The 17,016-nt window shown below is 60.9% G+C and overlaps 1 protein-coding gene across 3 annotated transcripts; it reads left to right on the top strand.

The window, feature by feature from the left end:
• Positions 1 to 1,280: 1,280 nt before the first annotated feature.
• On the top strand, positions 1,281 to 16,804 carry LOC128829438 (ceramide kinase-like). Of its 3 annotated transcripts, XM_054014855.1 has the most exons (14): positions 1,402 to 1,488; positions 2,104 to 2,211; positions 8,545 to 8,637; positions 9,456 to 9,581; positions 10,176 to 10,304; positions 11,323 to 11,386; positions 11,530 to 11,675; positions 12,075 to 12,149; positions 12,341 to 12,493; positions 12,941 to 13,046; positions 13,683 to 13,771; positions 14,424 to 14,623; positions 15,031 to 15,230; positions 16,099 to 16,799. In XM_054014855.1, the coding sequence occupies exons 3-14, from the start codon at positions 8,574 to 8,576 to the stop codon at positions 16,160 to 16,162; spliced, it is 1,416 nt and encodes a 471-aa protein (XP_053870830.1). In that variant the 5' UTR covers positions 1,402 to 1,488; positions 2,104 to 2,211; positions 8,545 to 8,573; the 3' UTR covers positions 16,163 to 16,799. The 3 variants fall into 3 exon arrangements, with proteins under 3 accessions (XP_053870829.1, XP_053870830.1, XP_053870831.1); XM_054014854.1 differs by lacking the exon at positions 2,104 to 2,211 and having other exon boundaries at positions 1,281 to 1,488; positions 16,099 to 16,804; XM_054014856.1 differs by lacking the exons at positions 1,402 to 1,488; positions 2,104 to 2,211 and adding an exon at positions 5,093 to 6,197 and having other exon boundaries at positions 16,099 to 16,800.
• The last annotated feature ends 212 nt before the right edge of the window (positions 16,805 to 17,016 follow it).

Genomic DNA, 17,016 nt, shown 5'->3' with positions numbered 1-17,016 from the left:
GGCTGGAGGCTGTGAGATATGGGGGGGGGACTGGAGGCTCACAGGAATGTGGGGGTGGGGTCTGGAGGTTCCTGGGGGTGAGGGGCTGGAGGCTGTGAGATGGGGGGGGCTGGAGGCTGTGAGATATGGGGGGGGCTGGAGGCTCACAGGAATGTGGGGGTGGGGTCTGGAGGTTCCTGGGGGTGAGGGGCTGGAGGCTGTGAGATATGGGGGGGACGGGGACTGGAGGCTCACAGGAATGTGGGGGTGGGGTCTGGAGGTTCCTGGGGGTGAGGGGCTGGAGGCTGTGAGATGGGGGGGGGCTGGAGGCTGTGAGATATGGGGGGGTCTGGAGGCTCACAGGAATGTGGGGGTGGGATCTGGAGGTTCCTGGGGGTGAGGGGCTGGAGGCTGTGAGATATGGGGGGGACGGGGACTGGAGGCTCACAGGAATGTGGGGGTGGGGTCTGGAGGTTCCTGGGGGTGAGGGGCTGGAGGCTGTGAGATATGGGGGGGGCTGGAGGTTGTGAGATATGGGGGGGGGGGTCTGGAGGCTCACAGGAATGTGGGGGTGGGGTCTGGAGGTTCCTGGGGGTGAGGGGCTGGAGGCTGTGAGATGGGGGGGGGACGGGGACTGGAGGCTCACAGGAATGTGGGGGTGGGGTCTGGAGGTTCCTGGGGGTGAGGGGCTGGAGGCTGTGAGATGGGGGGGGCTGGAGGCTGTGAGATATGGGGGGGGTCTGGAGGCTCACAGGAATGTGGGGGTGGGGTCTGGAGGTTCGAGGCTGGAGGCTGTGAGATGGGGGGGTGCTGGAGGCTGTGAGATATGGGGGGGGTCTGGAGGCTCACAGGAATGTGGGGGTGGGGTCTGGAGGTTCCTGGGGGTGAGGGGCTGGAGGCTGTGAGATGGGGGGGGGGCTGGAGGCTGTGAGATATGGGGGGGGGACTGGAGGCTCACAGGAATGTGGGGGTGGGGTCTGGAGGTTCCTGGGGGTGAGGGGCTGGAGGCTGTGAGATATGGGGGGGGGCTGGAGGATCCCGGGGAATGATGTGGCGTGCGGGGTCCTACAGGTGTGGGCGGGGGTGCGGGTGGGGGGCTGGAGTCTGGATGCTCCTAGGGGATGCTGCGGCGGCGGGGGCGGAGGCTCCCGTCCCGTCCCAAGGGTGGCCGGGGGCGGGTCTCTCCATTTTCCCCGCCCCGGGAGCAGCCCGCACCTCCCGCAGGTTAAAACACCCGGAGCCGGGATCCAGCTGCAGCGCCTCCACCAGACCCTCCAGTTCCCGCGGACCCAAACCGGACCCGATCCTGTCTGACAGCTGTAGCCCAGAACCCTCCTAGAACCGAATTGACCCGTGACTACCCGACCCCCCCATCCCTCCCCGCCATGGGAGACCCCTTCCACCGCTCCCTGCTGCGCACCCCGCGTGGCCGGTTCCGCGTCTCGCTGCCCCCGGGGGGTGAGTTCCTGCTGGGGACCCCGGAGCCCCTGAGTCGGCCGGGCGCCGCTGGTGAGTCCGGGAACCTGGGGGGTGCCGAGAGATGGGTCCTTTCCGCAGCTCCAGGAGGGAGGGGAGGTGTCCAGGACTCCTGGGTTCTAGTTTCAAGTCTGGGAGGAATGGGGGAGGGGGGACTCAGGACTCCTGGGTTCCATTCAAGTCTTGTGCACTGAGGGGGCTCCGCCAAGGGGACGCTGTGTAGATCTCTCAGAAGCAGGTGCCTCATGTCCTAGGGAACTGTCCCCCACCCCAACCTGCCACGGGCTCAGGGGTGGGGGCCGATCCAGTGGTGAACCAGGGGAGATCCCACAGGAACGGGGGGGAGGGGGAAGGCAGTTTTCTGAGTGCCCCTTGCCCAGGATCCCCATCACCCAGCAGACCCCACGGTGACGCTTATTACGTCTGCACCCATCACCCGGAGCCCTTTGCTAAGTGGGGGGGTCGGCCGTGCCAGGAGGCAGAGGCTGGCGAGGCGTTGGACAGATTACTCTGTGTCTAGCACCTGGCACTGTGGGGGCGTGGCCTATGGCGAGGGCCCCTAATGAGACAATTGTGATTTATTATCTAATGTGACCCAGGCCAGAGAGCGTCCCCCAATCTCCCTGAATCGAGTATTTCCATCCTCAGGGGCTTAGCTGCTGTGTGCCACGGGCAGAGAACAGGAGAGCCCTGGGGGGCTCATCTGTGCCACACTCCATGTCCCTTCCATCACACAGGGCCAGCGCTGCCCAGCCCGTATGTGGAAATCCCCCCACCATTCGTGTGGCAGTCTGGGATGGGGCGTCAGGGCTTCTTCTCCCAGGGCAATGTTCCCCTGTCCAGCTAGGCAGAGGGGGCCCTGCAGAGCCCTTTGTTTATGTACACCACAGGAAGCGGACATTCGGTACCTGGCTGGCTCTGGCCCAGCACGCTCAGGTGTTTAGTCCAGATGTGCAGCCCAAACTGTGTGTGTGTGTGTGAGGGGGCGACGACTGGGCACTTCTGGGGTCTAATCAGTGGGGCCACAGGCCCCCAGGGAAAGGCCAGGTCCACTTCCTCACATCCCAAATTATTCAATAATATTTGCCCTGTGTTTTAGTGCAGATAAATGGCCCACTCCTCTATGGGTGTGATTTCCTCCTGTAATTAACCATTAACCAGGGCAGCCTGTTTGCATAGCAGGAACCCTCCCTGCACTTGTAGGAGGTCAGGCCGGGGTCGGACACTGTGGGTTAGGGTTGACTGGCCTGTGCTCCCGTCTGTCTGTCTCCAGCGGTGGTCTCTCATTCTCCGGGCTAGTTGTCTACATGCTAGGTTAGTCAGGACAAGCTGTTCTGGAATCATCATTCCCGATTAATCCCACGTGCAGACAAATCCATTCCCAGAGAACAAACTAGCATAGCGCTTCGCGTCAGTATCTCTCAAAGTGTTTGCCATCCTCCCCCACCTCTGCGAGGGAAATACCACCAGCTCCATTGCCTAGCAGGCAGCAGAGACGCAGACAGGCTGGAGCGGCCAGTGCAAAGCAATGAGAATTGAACCAGCTGCACCAAAATCTCCAAACCACTGTGCCCTTCTTCACAGAGGCCATGTCTGCACTTGAGACCTTACAGCGGCACAGCTGTACCGCTCAGCAGCGCTGCTCTAAGGTCTCCCGTGTATCTGCTCTGTGCTGGCAGGAGAGAGCTCTCCTGTCAGCCTAATTAAACCACCCCCAACGAGCAGCGGTAGCTGTCATCAGGAGAGTGTCTCCTGCCCATATAGCATTGTCCACACTGGCGCTTCTGTCAGTGCAATTTATGTTGTTCAGAGGGATTTTTTTTCACATCCCCTGAGTGACATAAGTTATACCAACAAAAGTGCTAGTGTAGACATGGCCTAAACCAGCCAGCAACAAGCTACTCCTAAAAGGTTCGTCTACATTTTAAGGTTAATCCGAATTAAGGGAAGGTAAGGCCATGTCTACGCAGGGCAGTTAGTAAGACGTTTCTTACCGTCAATGGACGCAGGGACAAGCAGTGATGGGCTTAACCTGCAAGAAGGAAGATGTCGGTTAAATTTTAGGAAAACACTTTCTATCTCTCAGGGTCGTTCAGCTTCCCAGGGAGGTCGAGGAATCCCCATCATGGGAAGTGTCAGCACAGGCTGGACAAGCCCCTGCCAGGGATGGTCTGGGTTTCCCTGGCCCTGGCTCAGTGCGGGGGGCTGGGCTGAATGAGCTCTCGAGGTCCCTTCCACACTCCTGCGACATAGCTAGGGTGCGAATTTAAAGTGCAGTTGCTCCCTGTACAGGACACTACAGCGTCTACTTCTGTTTGAAGGTGGAGTACGAGGAAACAGAAACTAGGCACTCCTGTTCTGGAATGGCAGCATCCACACATGGAGTTAATCAGGAATAGCTGTCGTGCTTTAAATTCACACCCTATCTTAATCTACAGGCTTGTCTGCACCTGAGAGTTAATTCAGATTACGTCTCTTTGTTCTGTGCAGCGCCTAGCGCAATGTGGCCGTGGTCCATGACAGAGACACCACAATACACATCATAACAATGTGTAGATGCAGCAGGGTGGAAGGGGCTTGTGCCTTCATGCCGGAGGCGCAAAAGCACCAGGGGCTTTGGCTGTGCCGCTGCCTCTGCAGGGAATTGGGAAACCAATTCTATCAGCCAGGATGAACAGTAAATAAACTCCACAGTGCAGGCCCCTCAGCCCTCGGGGCACCGAGACGCTGGCCTCGTCATGCTCAGCACTGTCTCATAAGCAGCCTGCGGCCTCTCCACAGCCTGGAGAGAGGCCCATGGGCTCCTCGGCCAGGGAACAGAGCTAGGCACTGGAGCCCCCAGCAGTCTAGTGGTCAGAGCACTCCCCTGGGGTGCAGGAGAATGAGGGTCAAACCTCTGTCCCCCTCAGTGCAAGGACTGGCACAGCCACACCCCCATCCAAGCTGTAAGGCAGGTTGGGGTGTGGCTCCCCTGCCGAAGTGAGCCTGAGGATAAAACAGTCCTCTGAGGAGGGGACTGTGAGACTAGCTGGGATCCCACTCTACCCCCTGCCTATGAGGGACGCTAGGGCAGGATGTTTTCAGTTTCTGGCTGAATCCGATCCATGCCGTGAACTGCAGTTAAAGTCTTTAGACCCAGGAGCGGCGCCAAGGTTTTTGCCGCCCTAGGCGGCAGCACTCCTCCTCTGAGCATTCGGCGGCAGGGGTCCTTCCGCTCCGCGTCTTGGGGGCACTTCGGCGGCAGGTCCCGGAGTGAGTGAAGGACCTGCCGCCGAATTTCCGCTGAAGACCTGGAGCAGAAGGACCCCCGCTGCCGAATTTCCGCCGAGGGCGGCAAAATGCCACCCCCCAAATCCTGCCGCCCTAGGAAGCATCGGCCCTGTTTAGACCCAGGGACTAGACCCAGCTGGTCTGATCTCCTGGGGACAAGCCAACCCCACCAAGCCAGCTTGCGAGTCACAGGCCGGCTGTGTGCCAGGAACGTTTGTTTGTACCAAGAACAGCTTCAGCAGGAGAGACTGAACCAGCCCCAAGCCAGCGAGCAGTGCGGTGCCTTGGGAAGGGGAGACCTAGTTATTATCTAAACCAGGCCAGACACCTAACTCAGAGAGTTCTGACCCTGGAGGGAAAGGCCCCGTATCCCCTCATCCGTGTCCCATTCCTGTTCTTCCAGCCCCCACAGCCCAGCCCGTCCTGGGGCTGGGTTAGCCAGAGACCCCGAGGGATCAGTCCCATATCCCATTCCTGTTCTTCCAGCCCCCACAGCCCTGCCCATCCTGGGGCTGGGTTAGCCAGAGACCCCGAGGGACCAGGCCCCATATCCCATTCCTGTTCTTCCAGCCCCCACAGCCCTGCCCATCCTGGGGCTGGGTTAGCCAGAGACCCCGAGGGACCAGGCCCCATATCCCATTCCTGTTCTTCCAGCCCCCACAGCCCTGCCCATCCTGGGGCTGGGTTAGCCAGAGACCTCGAGGGACCAGGCCCCATATCCCATTTCTGTTCTTCCAGCCCCCACAGCCCTGCCCATCCTGGGGCTGGGTTAGCCAGAGACCCCGAGGGACCAGGCCCCATATCCCATTCCTGTTCTTCCAGCCCCCACAGCCCAGCCTGTCAGCAAAGAGCCAGCCACTATCAGAAGCTTTGGGCCACGTTAGGTACTTGCAGATGGTGATCAGGTCATTGCTTAGTCTCTTGGCTAAGGCCTGGTATAAAGGGAGCCTTCAGTGAGATTAGGAGGATGGGCCAGCCCTGCGGGTGTCTGAGCTCGGCTGACTGCGGCCATGTTACTGAGTTTGTCGGGGGGCACAGCCACACCTGCACACTGGGGTGTGTGACAATACAGAGCGTGAGATGCTCAGACACTGGGGGTGGGGGCAGAAAAGTGCCTGAGACCTGGTTGGCGCCACAGCCCTAGATGGGTAGAACCGCGTCGCTTGGGGGTGTGACAAGCCTGTCCCCCGAGCGACATTGTGACACCCACCTCACCCCCTGCAGGCAGCGCTGTGTCACCAGAGCGTGTCTCGGGGAGTGGATTAACTACGCTTTCTCCCGATGCTGCGCTTTCAGGGGAGACCTGCCATTCGATAAAACAGCTTCTCACTGAAAAGCAGCTTTTCCAGCCCTCGGATGATCCTTGTCACTCTTTCCTGAATCCTTCCCAATTTATCAGCGTCCCTTTAAAACCTGGACACCAGAACTGGGCGAGCTATCCTGTCTCGGGCTCACCAATGCCGTATGCAAAGGTGCCACCTCCCCCCGCTCCTACTCACTAGTGCCCCATTTGTACCCAGTTACTCCTTTTCACCCTAAGTGGCTGGTCAGTTTGGGTCCTGGGGGAGGTTCCCTTTGGAGGCAGGATCTGATGGAGTCCATATTGCCTTTCATACAGTCTTGTTTGTTCATTCCTTGTAAATAAAGTCCTGCTTCTCCAAACGCAGGAGAGACCAGGAACAAAGTGAGCTGTTCCTTAGCTTGCAGCCCCAACCCCAAAAGCTCTCACTGGCTTTTTCCAGCATCACGCTCTGCTCACAGGCTTTCTTGCTGTTTGCTTCTGCCCCACTCTCTTTGTTCCCAGTTCGAGCCAGCGAGTTCTCCTTTCCCTCAGCCACACATCAGCAAAACAAGCTCCCTCTCCCCACAAGATGCAGGTTTTGGGGCAGAAGATTGGGCCTTGTTTTAGGAGTGGCCCCTGAAGCATTTCTTACAGCTATGGTGTGTGCTAAAACCTCACAAACACATGTGAACTCAGCCCATCCCAAGGGTTCACCCAGCTCAGAGCACCCTGGGCTAGGCCAATGACTTGTCTGTGTCTGACGCAGACTTGTGTTTATTTAAAAGAAAGGCAGCCAGTCATTATCCGAAGCTATGGTCCGCCACTTCCCTTGGTAGTTTGTGTAGCTAGATATTAATCGCATGGTTAACCATGGGACCACCGCAGGCACTCAGGTTCCGTTGGTATCTGCCAGGACACCCCTGCCCAGTCCTCTCCAGAATCACAGTCCAGCTACCCATCTTATACCTGTTCACTCCTGTTCTAAGTGCGTCTGTATCTGTTGGGCCTGTATCACCGACCTGGTGTTCAGCTGCATTAAAACGCCCAGCCGGGTGTTGGTTGTACTAGCAATGCTCTTCTCTCTCCCTAGCCCGGGACCCTGGGGGGAATGTTCCTGCCTCCCCTGCCCGGCCCAGAGAGAGGCCAGCCCTGCGACACTGCCGGGAAAGGCCCTGTGCCCCATTCCCTGCGGCTGGAGCTGGTGACCTCAAGATCAACGTGTCTCCTATTTCTGGCACTGTAGTTTCGATGCCTGTGGGTTTGGCTCTGACCTCAGGGGTTCACGCAGCAGCGCTGGTATCGGAGCGTGCATCCGGGTGTCGCGAATTCTCCCTTAGGCCAAACAAGGGGCACTGGGGGTTAATTGCCTAGCTGCATATTTTAAAACACTCCTGTAATTAAGCGATTCCCCAAGGGAACTCAAGAGCCAGGGATGGGCTGGCATTTATTACCCAGTGAAGTGGCAGCTGCAGTTTCTGCTTAAAACCTGAAATCTCCAGAGGCTCAACAACCCACCCGAAAGCCAAACCAGCCTGAAATGCGGAAGGTTGGGTTGGGTTGGGCATGGGGGGGGGAACTGGGATGCTGGTTGCAGAAAGAGTTCCTGAGTAGGGTGACCCCCCCCCTCTGATATTAGGGGTTTTGTCCTATAAAAGACACTATTCCTGTCCGTCTGTCCCCCCGGTCCCAATTTTCACACAATACTTGTTTCCAGGGAAGTGAGAGTGAATCTGAGCTGTCCCTTGATTTCCCCAGCAAGCGAGGGTCTTTCCTGGGGTGGATGGTCTGGGGAGGACATGGCTCTGTTAACGATCAGAATGTTGGTTCAATTTGCATTACGTTATCAGCGAGAGGCTCCATATAGAACCCAGGAGTCCTGACAGCCAGCTTCCTACTCGCTGCTCTAACCCACCAGCCCTCACTCCCCTCCCAGAGCTGGGGCGAGAACCCAGGCGTCCTGTTGAGTCAGGCAGGCATGCTAGGGGAATGGAACACAAGCTGAGGTGGGAATGCCTTGGGGCTGTGGAGTCTGAGGCCCCAGAGCAGCAGCGTCTGGGGACAGCGCACAATGTTTGTGTGTGCCCAGGGAGATATGACAGAGCGTCATGCTCCTGAGCACATCCGGTCCCACCACCCCTCCTGCCCCGCAGCAGCTGAGCTGGGTCAGCGAGTGGCACAACAGGTTGGGCTGGTCAGGGCTGCCCCAGGGCCCAGTCTGGCGACAGCTCCATGCACACAGATGCCTGGCACAACTTCCCCCCCTTCCCTGGGCTGGGGGAGGGAGGATCACTGGCTCCTGGGCTCTAGCCACTAGACCCTACTCCCCTCCCAGAGCCAGGGACAAAACCCAGGAGTCTTGGCTCTGATCCCCCCCTGCTCTAACCCACCAGACCCCACTCCCCTCCCAGAGCTGGGGAGAGAACCCAGGAGTCCTGGCTCCCAGCCCTCCCTCTCTAACCCACCAGACCCCGCACCCCTCCCAGAGCCAGGATAGAACCCAGGAGTCCTGTGCTAACCCCTCTCCTGCTCCCTTGCAGGCCAAAGCTTCTGCATCCCTATCACCGAGATGGTCGGGGTGCAGCTGGGCGGGTCTGGCTCGTCCCTCACAGTGGAGGGAAACCAATTCACAGGTGAGTCAGGTGGTGAGGGTGGAGGGGCTGTATTTGAAGCATCTGAGATGATCAACAACAGATGAGGTGGCAGTGCCAGCCAGCAGAGATGGGTTTGAGGGGCAGGTCTGGGAAGCAGAGATGAGTTTGGGGGGCAGGTCTGGGAAGCAGAGATGAGTTTGGGGGGCAGGGCTGGGGTGCGGAGATAATAAATAATAATAAAATAATAATAATATATGGAGATATACCTATCTCACAGAACTGGAAGGGACCCTGAAAGGTCATCAAGTCCAGCCTCCTGCCTTCACTAGCAGGACCAAGTTCTGATTTTGCCCCAGATCCCTAAGTGGCCCCCTCAAGGATTGAACTCACAACCTGGGTTTAGCAGGGGGGCAGGGCCAGGCAGCAGAGATGGGTTTGGGGGGCAGGGCCAGGCAGCGGAGATGGGTTTGAGGTAGGGCCGGGCAGCGGAGATGAGTTTGGGGGGCAGGGCCGGGCAGCGGAGATGGGTTTGAGGTAGGGCCGGGCAGCGGAGATGGGTTTGGGGGGCAGGGCCGGGCAGTGGAGATGGGTTTGGGGGGCAGGGCCGGGCAGCGGAGATGGGTTTGAGGTAGGGCCGGGCAGCGGAGATGGGTTTGGGGGGCAGGGCTGGGCAGCGGAGAGGGTTTGGGGGGCAGGTACAGGCAGCAGGACAGGATGGGGTGAGGCAGGTTGGAGCAATGGAAACGGGGGACAGAGACTAATGCGAGTGACTGACCCCCCCATCCCCAGGGCAGCTGTTCTGTGGGGGTCAGAGCCCCGCCTCTGGGCTCTGACCTCCCATCTCTGGTTCCCCCCAGTTTTCTTCGTGCAGCGGGAGAAGCGACAGCGCTGGAGCCTGGGCTCCCTGGAGTTCACTGTGACCCCCGGCTCGGGGCTGGCCCCACGCTGGGTCGATGCCCTGCAGCGGAGCATCCAGCTGCATGGTCAGTACTGGGGGGGGGTCAGTAGTGGGGGACAATACCGGGGAGACTGGTCAGTACTGGGGGGGACATTGGTCAGTAAGGGGGGGCAGCAGTGGGGGATACTAGTCAGTAAGGCAGAGGGGACTGGTCAGTAAGGAAGGGGGGACTGGTCAGTACTGGTGAGGGGGGCGGTCAGTAAGGAGGGCAGTAGTGGGGGGTACTAGTCAGTAGCCTCGGGGAGGAGGCACTGGAGCAGGCTGTGGAGCCAGAGGGTCCCTGGGGATTGCAGCAGTCTGGTTATTTCCCACTCCCAGGGTCAGCAGTGCTGGGGGACCCCTCCCTACCCGTGATGGGCAGAGGCTGCTGTGACCCTCTCCATGGGGCTTGATCCATAGCAACCGCTATGCCCAGGCGCCAGCACCCTGGGCTGGACCCATAGCAGCCGCTCTGGGCGAGCAGGGATGGGGGAGGGTGTCCTTGGAGGGGATGGTGGGTTGGGACATCCCTACGGCAGGGTGGCGGGGAAGAACCTGTGCTCCAGGAGCGCCCCACTCCATCATGCACCCCGCCCAGGAACCTGTGACCCGAGGTGATGCTCTCTCTGCTCCCCCACAGGTGTGACACGCCCCAGGAAGCTGCTGGTCTTCGTGAACCCTGGGGGGGGGCGGTGCCGCGCAGGTGAGATTTACCGGGACCGGGTGGCCGGGCTCTTTGCCCTGGCAGGGATCCAGACGGAGGTCATAGGTGAGTGCCCCCCCAACATCCCCACCACTGCACTGTGCTGCTCCCTCCCTCTGAGTGACGCCCAGTCACAGACCCACAGAGTTGGTGCTATGCCCCCAGCTTGGGAACAGTCTCTGGGAAGGACCCTTCAGTGTGTCAGACCCTCCCGAGGTCTCTCTCTTCCTTCGGGGTACACATGGCCGGCCCCTCTGCTTGGACCGAGCCCTGGGGCTCCAGCCCTCCAGATTCACACAGGGAGCTCGGCTCAGCGAGGCTGCCGGGACAGACGCCTGCTAGAGACTCGGCTGCGCAGTGGGACTGATGAGGACAGAACATAACAACGGCCAGGCTGGGTCGCACCAATGGTCCAGCTCGCCCCGTGTCCTGTCTGCTGACCATGGCACATGCCAGATGCTCCAGAGGGAATGGACAGAGCCGGGGGTTTATTGTGTGATCCATCCCCTGCATCTAGTCCTGGCGTCTGGCTGTCAGCAGCTCAGGGACACCCAGAGCAGGGGGCTGCGTCCGGGGCCATCCTGGCTAACAGCCAGCCCCGGACCCAGGCGCCAAGAATTTGCTTGTGTCCTCAGGGATTTATACATTGATCAGTGGCCAGCCTTGGACCCATTTAGTCTCTGTCAGCGAGGCGACATTCACCACAATGTCTCTGAGCCTGCCCTGAGCCCACGCAGTCCTTTCCCACCCACCGGGTAACACGACCATGCACAGGGGAAACTGAGGCATGCATGGGGTTCATAAAAATAATACAGAAAATTCCCATTTTGTGATAGCCCCTCCCTCCCCATCACCGGCCAACTCCACCATCATGCCCCCTTCCTCTGAACCCCCCCATCACCAGACACCCCCCACCCTGAGTGACCACTCCACCGCGCTGTGCTGCCCCCTCCTGCTGAGACCTCCCACTCCTGCCCCATGAGCAATTCCCACCCTGCAACCCCTCCCTCCAAGTGCCCCCTGACTTCCTCCCACTCCCACCCAATACCCTCTCTGCTCACTCACCACCCCCATCTCCCCACAGAGACCCAGCGACCCCACGAGGCCCGAGAGCTCATCCTGCAGCGAGACCTGGGCGAACTGGATGGGTGAGAGACCGCTTTGCCCTGCCCCCCCCCCAACCCTAGGATGGGGCACTCCCATTAACCCCCCCACACACACCTCACGTACCCCCTGGGCAGCCCAGTCCTCCCCCCCCGCCCCAGTAACCCCTAGATCTCTGCCCCCCCAGGCTGGTTTGCGTCGGGGGTGACGGGACATTTAACGAGCTGATGCACGCACTCATCTCCCGGACGCAGAGGAAGGCTGGGATTCCCGAGGACAACCCCACGGCCCCACTCCTGCCCCCCCGGCTCCGCATCGGCATCATCCCTGCAGGTGTGCATGGGAGGAGAGAGGGGGGGCAGTGGTGGGGAGCAGAGACCGGTGGAGATAGCAGACATGGGGGAGGTGGGCAGCAGGGTGGGGAGGGAGGACAGGGGGAGCGGCTCGGAAGGAGGGCACTGGGGACAGGTGGGAGGTGGAAGAGGGGGTGGGGTGGAGGGGTTGTGTGGGGGGGAGCTCCAGGGGGGCCGGGGCAATGGCAGGTGGAGATAGCAGACACAGGGGAGGTGGGCAACAGGGTGGGGGGTGGAGGACGGGGGGAGCTGGTTGGAGGGAGGGCATTGGCGACAGGTGGGGGGCGGAAGAGGGAGTGCGGGTGGGAGTGTGGAGCCTGCAAGGGGCAACAGCTCAGCAGGTCCCAGGGGATGACTCACCCCCATTCTCCCAACCCAGGCTCCACGGATTGCATCTGCTTCGCCACGGTGGGGACCAACGACCCCGTCACCTCCGCCCTGCACATCATCATCGGTACAGGACGCCTGGGTCTGTGCACCTGGGATCGGAGTGGGGGCTGGTGGGTCTGGGGGCGGGTGTCCTGGGTTCTCTCCCCAGCTCTGGGAGGGGAGTGGGAGGTTGGTGGAGTAGAGCGATGGGGGTGAGGGGTGGAGGAGAGGCAGGACTCCATGTATTTAGGTGCCCGTACCCCCCCTTTGCCCCAGGGGACAGCCAGGCCCTGGACGTGTGCAGTGTCCACCACCACGAGCGGCTGCTGCGGTATGCGGTCTCGCTGGTGGGCTACGGCTTCTATGGGGACGTGGTGAGCGACAGTGAGCGGCACCGCTGGATGGGCCCGATGCGCTACGACTTCTCAGGTGCCGGGGGGCCTGGAGGGCATGGCAGGGAGCCCCCAGCTGGGGTGTCCCCTTCCCCCAGGCCTGGGGAGTGGGGGGACCCCAGGGAGGGAGAGGCCAGTGGTCCCCAGCCAAAGAGGGGGTGGGGACTGGAGAGGGAGCCCCTGCCCTAGGAGGGCGTGTGGGGGGGATGGGCTCAGGGGATCCCCTCACCCAGCTGGGAATCCGGGAACTGACCGGGGGATGGGGCAGAAGGAGCCGGGCCTGAGACGTGCCACGGGGCAGTCACTGCCCACAGGGAATGCGCTGGGGAGGCCTAGGCAGAACAAGGCCACCAGAGGGGAGGGGGCGGTGGGTCCGGGGGGCAGGGAAGGAACGAACCTTGAGAGGGGCTCTGTGGGCAGGGGGCAGTTTTGACTGGAGCAGATCATGCAAGGCCCTGAACCCTCCCCCCATCACCCTACGCAGGGTTCAAGGCTGTGCTGTGTAACCGCAGCTACGAGGGCACTGTGGAGTTCCTGACGGTGGGGAGCACTGAGGCCAATCCCCGGGACCAGACGCGCTGCAGGGCAGGGTAGGTGGGGGTGGGGCGTGCAGGGTGTGTGGGGGCTGCTGGCCTGTGGAAGGGGAAGCAGGGTGGGGTAGGTGGGGGGGGGCTGTGGGTAGGGGGAGCTGCTGGCCTGTGGGAGGGGCTGCAGGCAGTAGGTGGGGGGGGCTGCTCTCCTGGGGTGGGGGCTGCAGAATGGGGTGGGGAGGCTGGTGTCCTGTGGGAGGGGCTGCAAGGTGGGGTAGGTGGGGGGGTTGCAGGTGGGCTGCTGGCCAATTGGGGTGGGACTGGATTCCATGGGGGGGTGTCAATCCAGGCCCTCATGCCCCTCAGTGCATGGGGGGGGGACCCCATGCCCCTGCCAGCAGTGGCAGCCCAGAGCATTTTGAGGCTCAGGGGTGTGTGTGACTTCCTATTGCACCCACAAATTAATCTGCATCCATTAAATGTTCAAGCAGCTCCTTCCCCCTCACAGTGATTGGCTCAGGCAGCGTCAGTCATACTTGGGGCAGCTCTCCCCCACCACTCAGAGTGATGGGCTCAGGCTCTCTGCAGACTCAGGCAGCATTGGTCACACCTGGGGCAGCTCCCCCAGGATGGCTCTGAGCCCCGTGGACGGGCTGGGGCCCTGGACACTCACTATCATAACCTCTTCCCTTGCAGCTGCCTTGTCTGCTCCGAGTCTAGTCACCAGCTCCTGGGGGGCAGCGAGGAGGAGAAGCTGCCCCAGCAGGAAGGCACTGGGGCTGCAGGTGAGCTGAGCCCAGGGCAGGCGTCCCTGCCCCTTGCAGTAACAAGCCAGCTGGGGCTGCAGGAGCATCCGGGGACACCCTAACTAGCTCTTGTAAACCCAGCTCAGCCTGGAGGTTCCTGCAATGACATGCAACAAAAGGAGGCTGAGCTGGGCCCAGAGCCACAGGCACCAGCAGATCTGGGGAGAGAACCCAGGACTCCTGGCGTCCAGCCCCTCCCCCCCAACCCCCACTCCCCTCTCAGAGCCAGGGGAGAACCCAGGAGTCCTGGCTCTGACTCCCTCCCCCCTCTGCTGTCACCCACTGGACTCCCCTGAAGTCATGCAAAAGGGCACTGGCTCCCTGGTGCAGGCCAGGGGGAGTGTCAGTCTGGGATTTAAAGTGCCCCCAAACTGGCAAGTGGTAGTGGTGGGGGATTTGGGGCAGAGGGATTGGGGGTAACGGTGTGTCTCCCCCAGCCAGTGAGTGGCGGAGGGATGGGCATGGAGGTTGGGGGACCAGCCAGCGAGTGGTGGAAGGATGGGGGAAGGGGCCGGCTTGGGGCAGGGGGACCAGGGTAATGGTGTCTCTCCGCCAGCCAGCGAGTGATGGAGGGATGGGGGGTAGGGGGCTCGGGGCAGGGAGACTGGGAGTAACGGTGTCTCTCCCCCAGCCAGCGTGTGGCAGCGGGAGCAGGGCCGTTTCCTGGCCATTAACTTGACCTGCATGAGCAGTGCCTGCCCCAAGAGCCCCGATGGCCTCTCACCCAGCGCCCACCTAGCCGACGGCACGGCCGACCTCATCCTGGTGCGCGAGTGCTCAGCCCTGGGCTTTCTGCGTCACCTGAGTCGGCACATGGACCATCGGGACCAGGTATGTGGGGGGGTAGACCCCCAGGGCCCAGGAAGGGGGCTTGGGCCAGACCTGGGGGTATGAGGAGGGGGCACAAGCCTGGAGTCACAGCCATGGGGAAGGGAGATGATGGGAACAGGGTCCATGGGTCAGCATGCAACAGGTTGGGGGAGTTGTAACGGTGAGTGTGAGGGGGGCAGACTCAAGCAGTCCTTGTGGGGGGGTCGCACCCTAGCCATTCTGGGTGCGGCCCCCAGGGGGCTCCAGCATCAGGGGAGCAGCTGACCCTCACTGTGGGGGATGGGGCATGGGGCCATCCCTCCCACTGAGGCTGGGTCATGAGCCCCAGGAGGGGCAGGGAGAGGCCCCTGGAGCTGGGTCCCTCCCCAGGCCTCACGCTCAGTCCAGCACCCCTCTTCCCTCTGCAGTTTGACCTGCCCTTTGTGAGTGTGCACCGGGTACGGGCCCTGCGCTTCACCCCCAAGCAGCTGGAGGACAGTGAGGAGGGGGAGCAGCCCAGCCGCAGGGGGTGGAAGGGGCTTCTAGGGGGGCTGTGCTGTGGGGAGCAGCCACTGAGCTCCTGGAGCTGTGACGGGGAGACCCTGCCCCACGCCGACATCAGTGTCAGGTGAGTGTCTGTAGCCCTATGGAAGGGAGGGGAGGGGGAAATGCTCCAGAGCAGGCCATGTCCGTGCCATGAAAACCACTTGACAATGGCATGAGGGCTTCCACCCCATGGCATTATGGGAGCTTCCCAAAGGATTGTGGGAGTTTGGTCCCTTTCTGCCCTCTGGGATTGTTGTAAGCAAGACACAAGCAGTAAGACCTGGGCAAATTGGAGACAGTCCAGAGAGCAAAAAACTGATGCAAGGGCTAGAAAACATGGACCTATAAGGGAAGATTGAAAAACCTGGTTTTTTTAGTGTGGAGAAAAGAAGATTGGGGGGAGAGGGAACTGAGAAACATTTTCAATTACATAAAAGGTTGTCATAAAGGGGAGGGAGAAAATTCATTCTCCTGCACCTCTGAGGGTAGGACAAGAAGCAATGGGCTTAAATTGCAGCCAGGGCAGTTTAAGTTGGACATTAGGAAGTCAGGGTGGTTAAACACTGGAACAAATTGCCTAGGGAAGCTGTGGCGTCTCACTGGAGGGTTTGGAGAACAGGTTAGACGACCCCCTGTCTAGTTATTACACAGTGCTACCTTGAGAGTAGGGGCTGGGACTAGGTGACCTCTCGAGGTCCCTTCTTCGCAGTCTAGGATCGCATTAGCCTTTCACAGCCACGTCACATTGGCAGCCCATAGTCAGCATGTGATCGACCATGCAGGTCTTTCTCCTCCTCTGTTGCTTCCAACCGGTCAGGCCCCAACTTGTAGCAAAAAGCCTTGGTGCTCGTCTGAGTGCAGGACCTAGCCCTGTGCACTGTTACATTTCCTTCCATTTCTGTCACTCCCACTTTCCAGGCTGTCCTGTTGATGCCGTCTTTTGTCCACAGGGTGCACAGGCAGCTCATCCACCTGTTTGCCCGGGGCATCGAGCAGGGGATGGGCCTGGTTTAGGGGCTGCCTGGAGCTGCGTCCTGTGAGAGGGCTGTGCCCTCGCCCATCAGCAGAGACCAAGAGCCCAGCAGGGCAACAGAGATGCTGTGGTCTGCAGGGACAGCTGCGTGTCAGAGTCCTCTGTTTGCTCCCTGGCCCCCCGAGGGAGCTGTGCCATGCTGGGTCAGACCATCCCCACCTGGCTGGCTCCGAGGTGGGGTGGGGACAGGAGCGGGACCCGCAGTCCTCTGCAGCGACTTGGAGGCTCAGGCCGCCCCACCGCAGCCCGACTGGACAGTAGCCACCACTGCAGACGTCGTTTAACCAGGGCCACGTCTGCGCTAACTTACATGGGCACGAAGCCGCTGCAGTGATCACAGTCGGTGTAGTGGGGTGGTTACATTGGCAGGAGCCAAAGTTCAGCGTTGACGCTTTCAGTTCGGTTGACATAAGTGGCCTTGGGTCGACCCAACGCTGTAGTGTAGCCCAGACCCCGGGGGTAAGCGGAGACAGATAGAATGGAGCTGGAGGAGTGGGAATGAGGGGGGGCACATAGAGAACGCGGGAGGGGGAGCTTTTGGAAAAGCAGCTCACTCACAAATAAAGGGAGAACAGGCCCCGCTTGGCTGTGTTTGATTCCCACCAGGGGCGGGGGTCGGGGCATCCGGTGCCTTGGTGGTGGGGGAGGCAGCAGGACATTCCCCGACAGGCTGGGGGGTGGGGGACAGCCCTGGGCACGGATGGAGACTGGCCTCTGCTTTAATGCCGATTTCTCCCCCCCCGCGGCTATCACCAGGGCCGTCCGAGTTACCAGGCGACACCCAGCAGAGCTGGGTGGCAGGGCCAGGCTCCGGTAACAAGCGGTCAGACCCCCA

Source organism: Malaclemys terrapin (genome assembly GCF_027887155.1).
Source record: "Malaclemys terrapin pileata isolate rMalTer1 chromosome 20 unlocalized genomic scaffold, rMalTer1.hap1 SUPER_20_unloc_1, whole genome shotgun sequence".
Classification (NCBI taxonomy): Eukaryota; Metazoa; Chordata; order Testudines; family Emydidae; genus Malaclemys; species Malaclemys terrapin.
This window is presented reverse-complemented; position numbering and strand designations above follow the sequence as displayed.

What these genes read in the sequence shown, in the direction of transcription:
- LOC128829438 (XM_054014854.1), top strand. Translation starts at nt 1,365, where the DNA reads ATGGGAGACCCCTTCCACCGCTCCCTGCTGCGCACCCCGCGTGGCCGG. An exon ending in GGAGGGAAACCAATTCACAG is followed by an intron (nt 8,638 to 9,455) that starts GTGAGTCAGGTG and finishes GGTTCCCCCCAG; the next exon opens with TTTTCTTCGTGCAGCGGGAG. An exon ending in ACATGGACCATCGGGACCAG is followed by an intron (nt 14,624 to 15,030) that starts GTATGTGGGGGG and finishes TTCCCTCTGCAG; the next exon opens with TTTGACCTGCCCTTTGTGAG.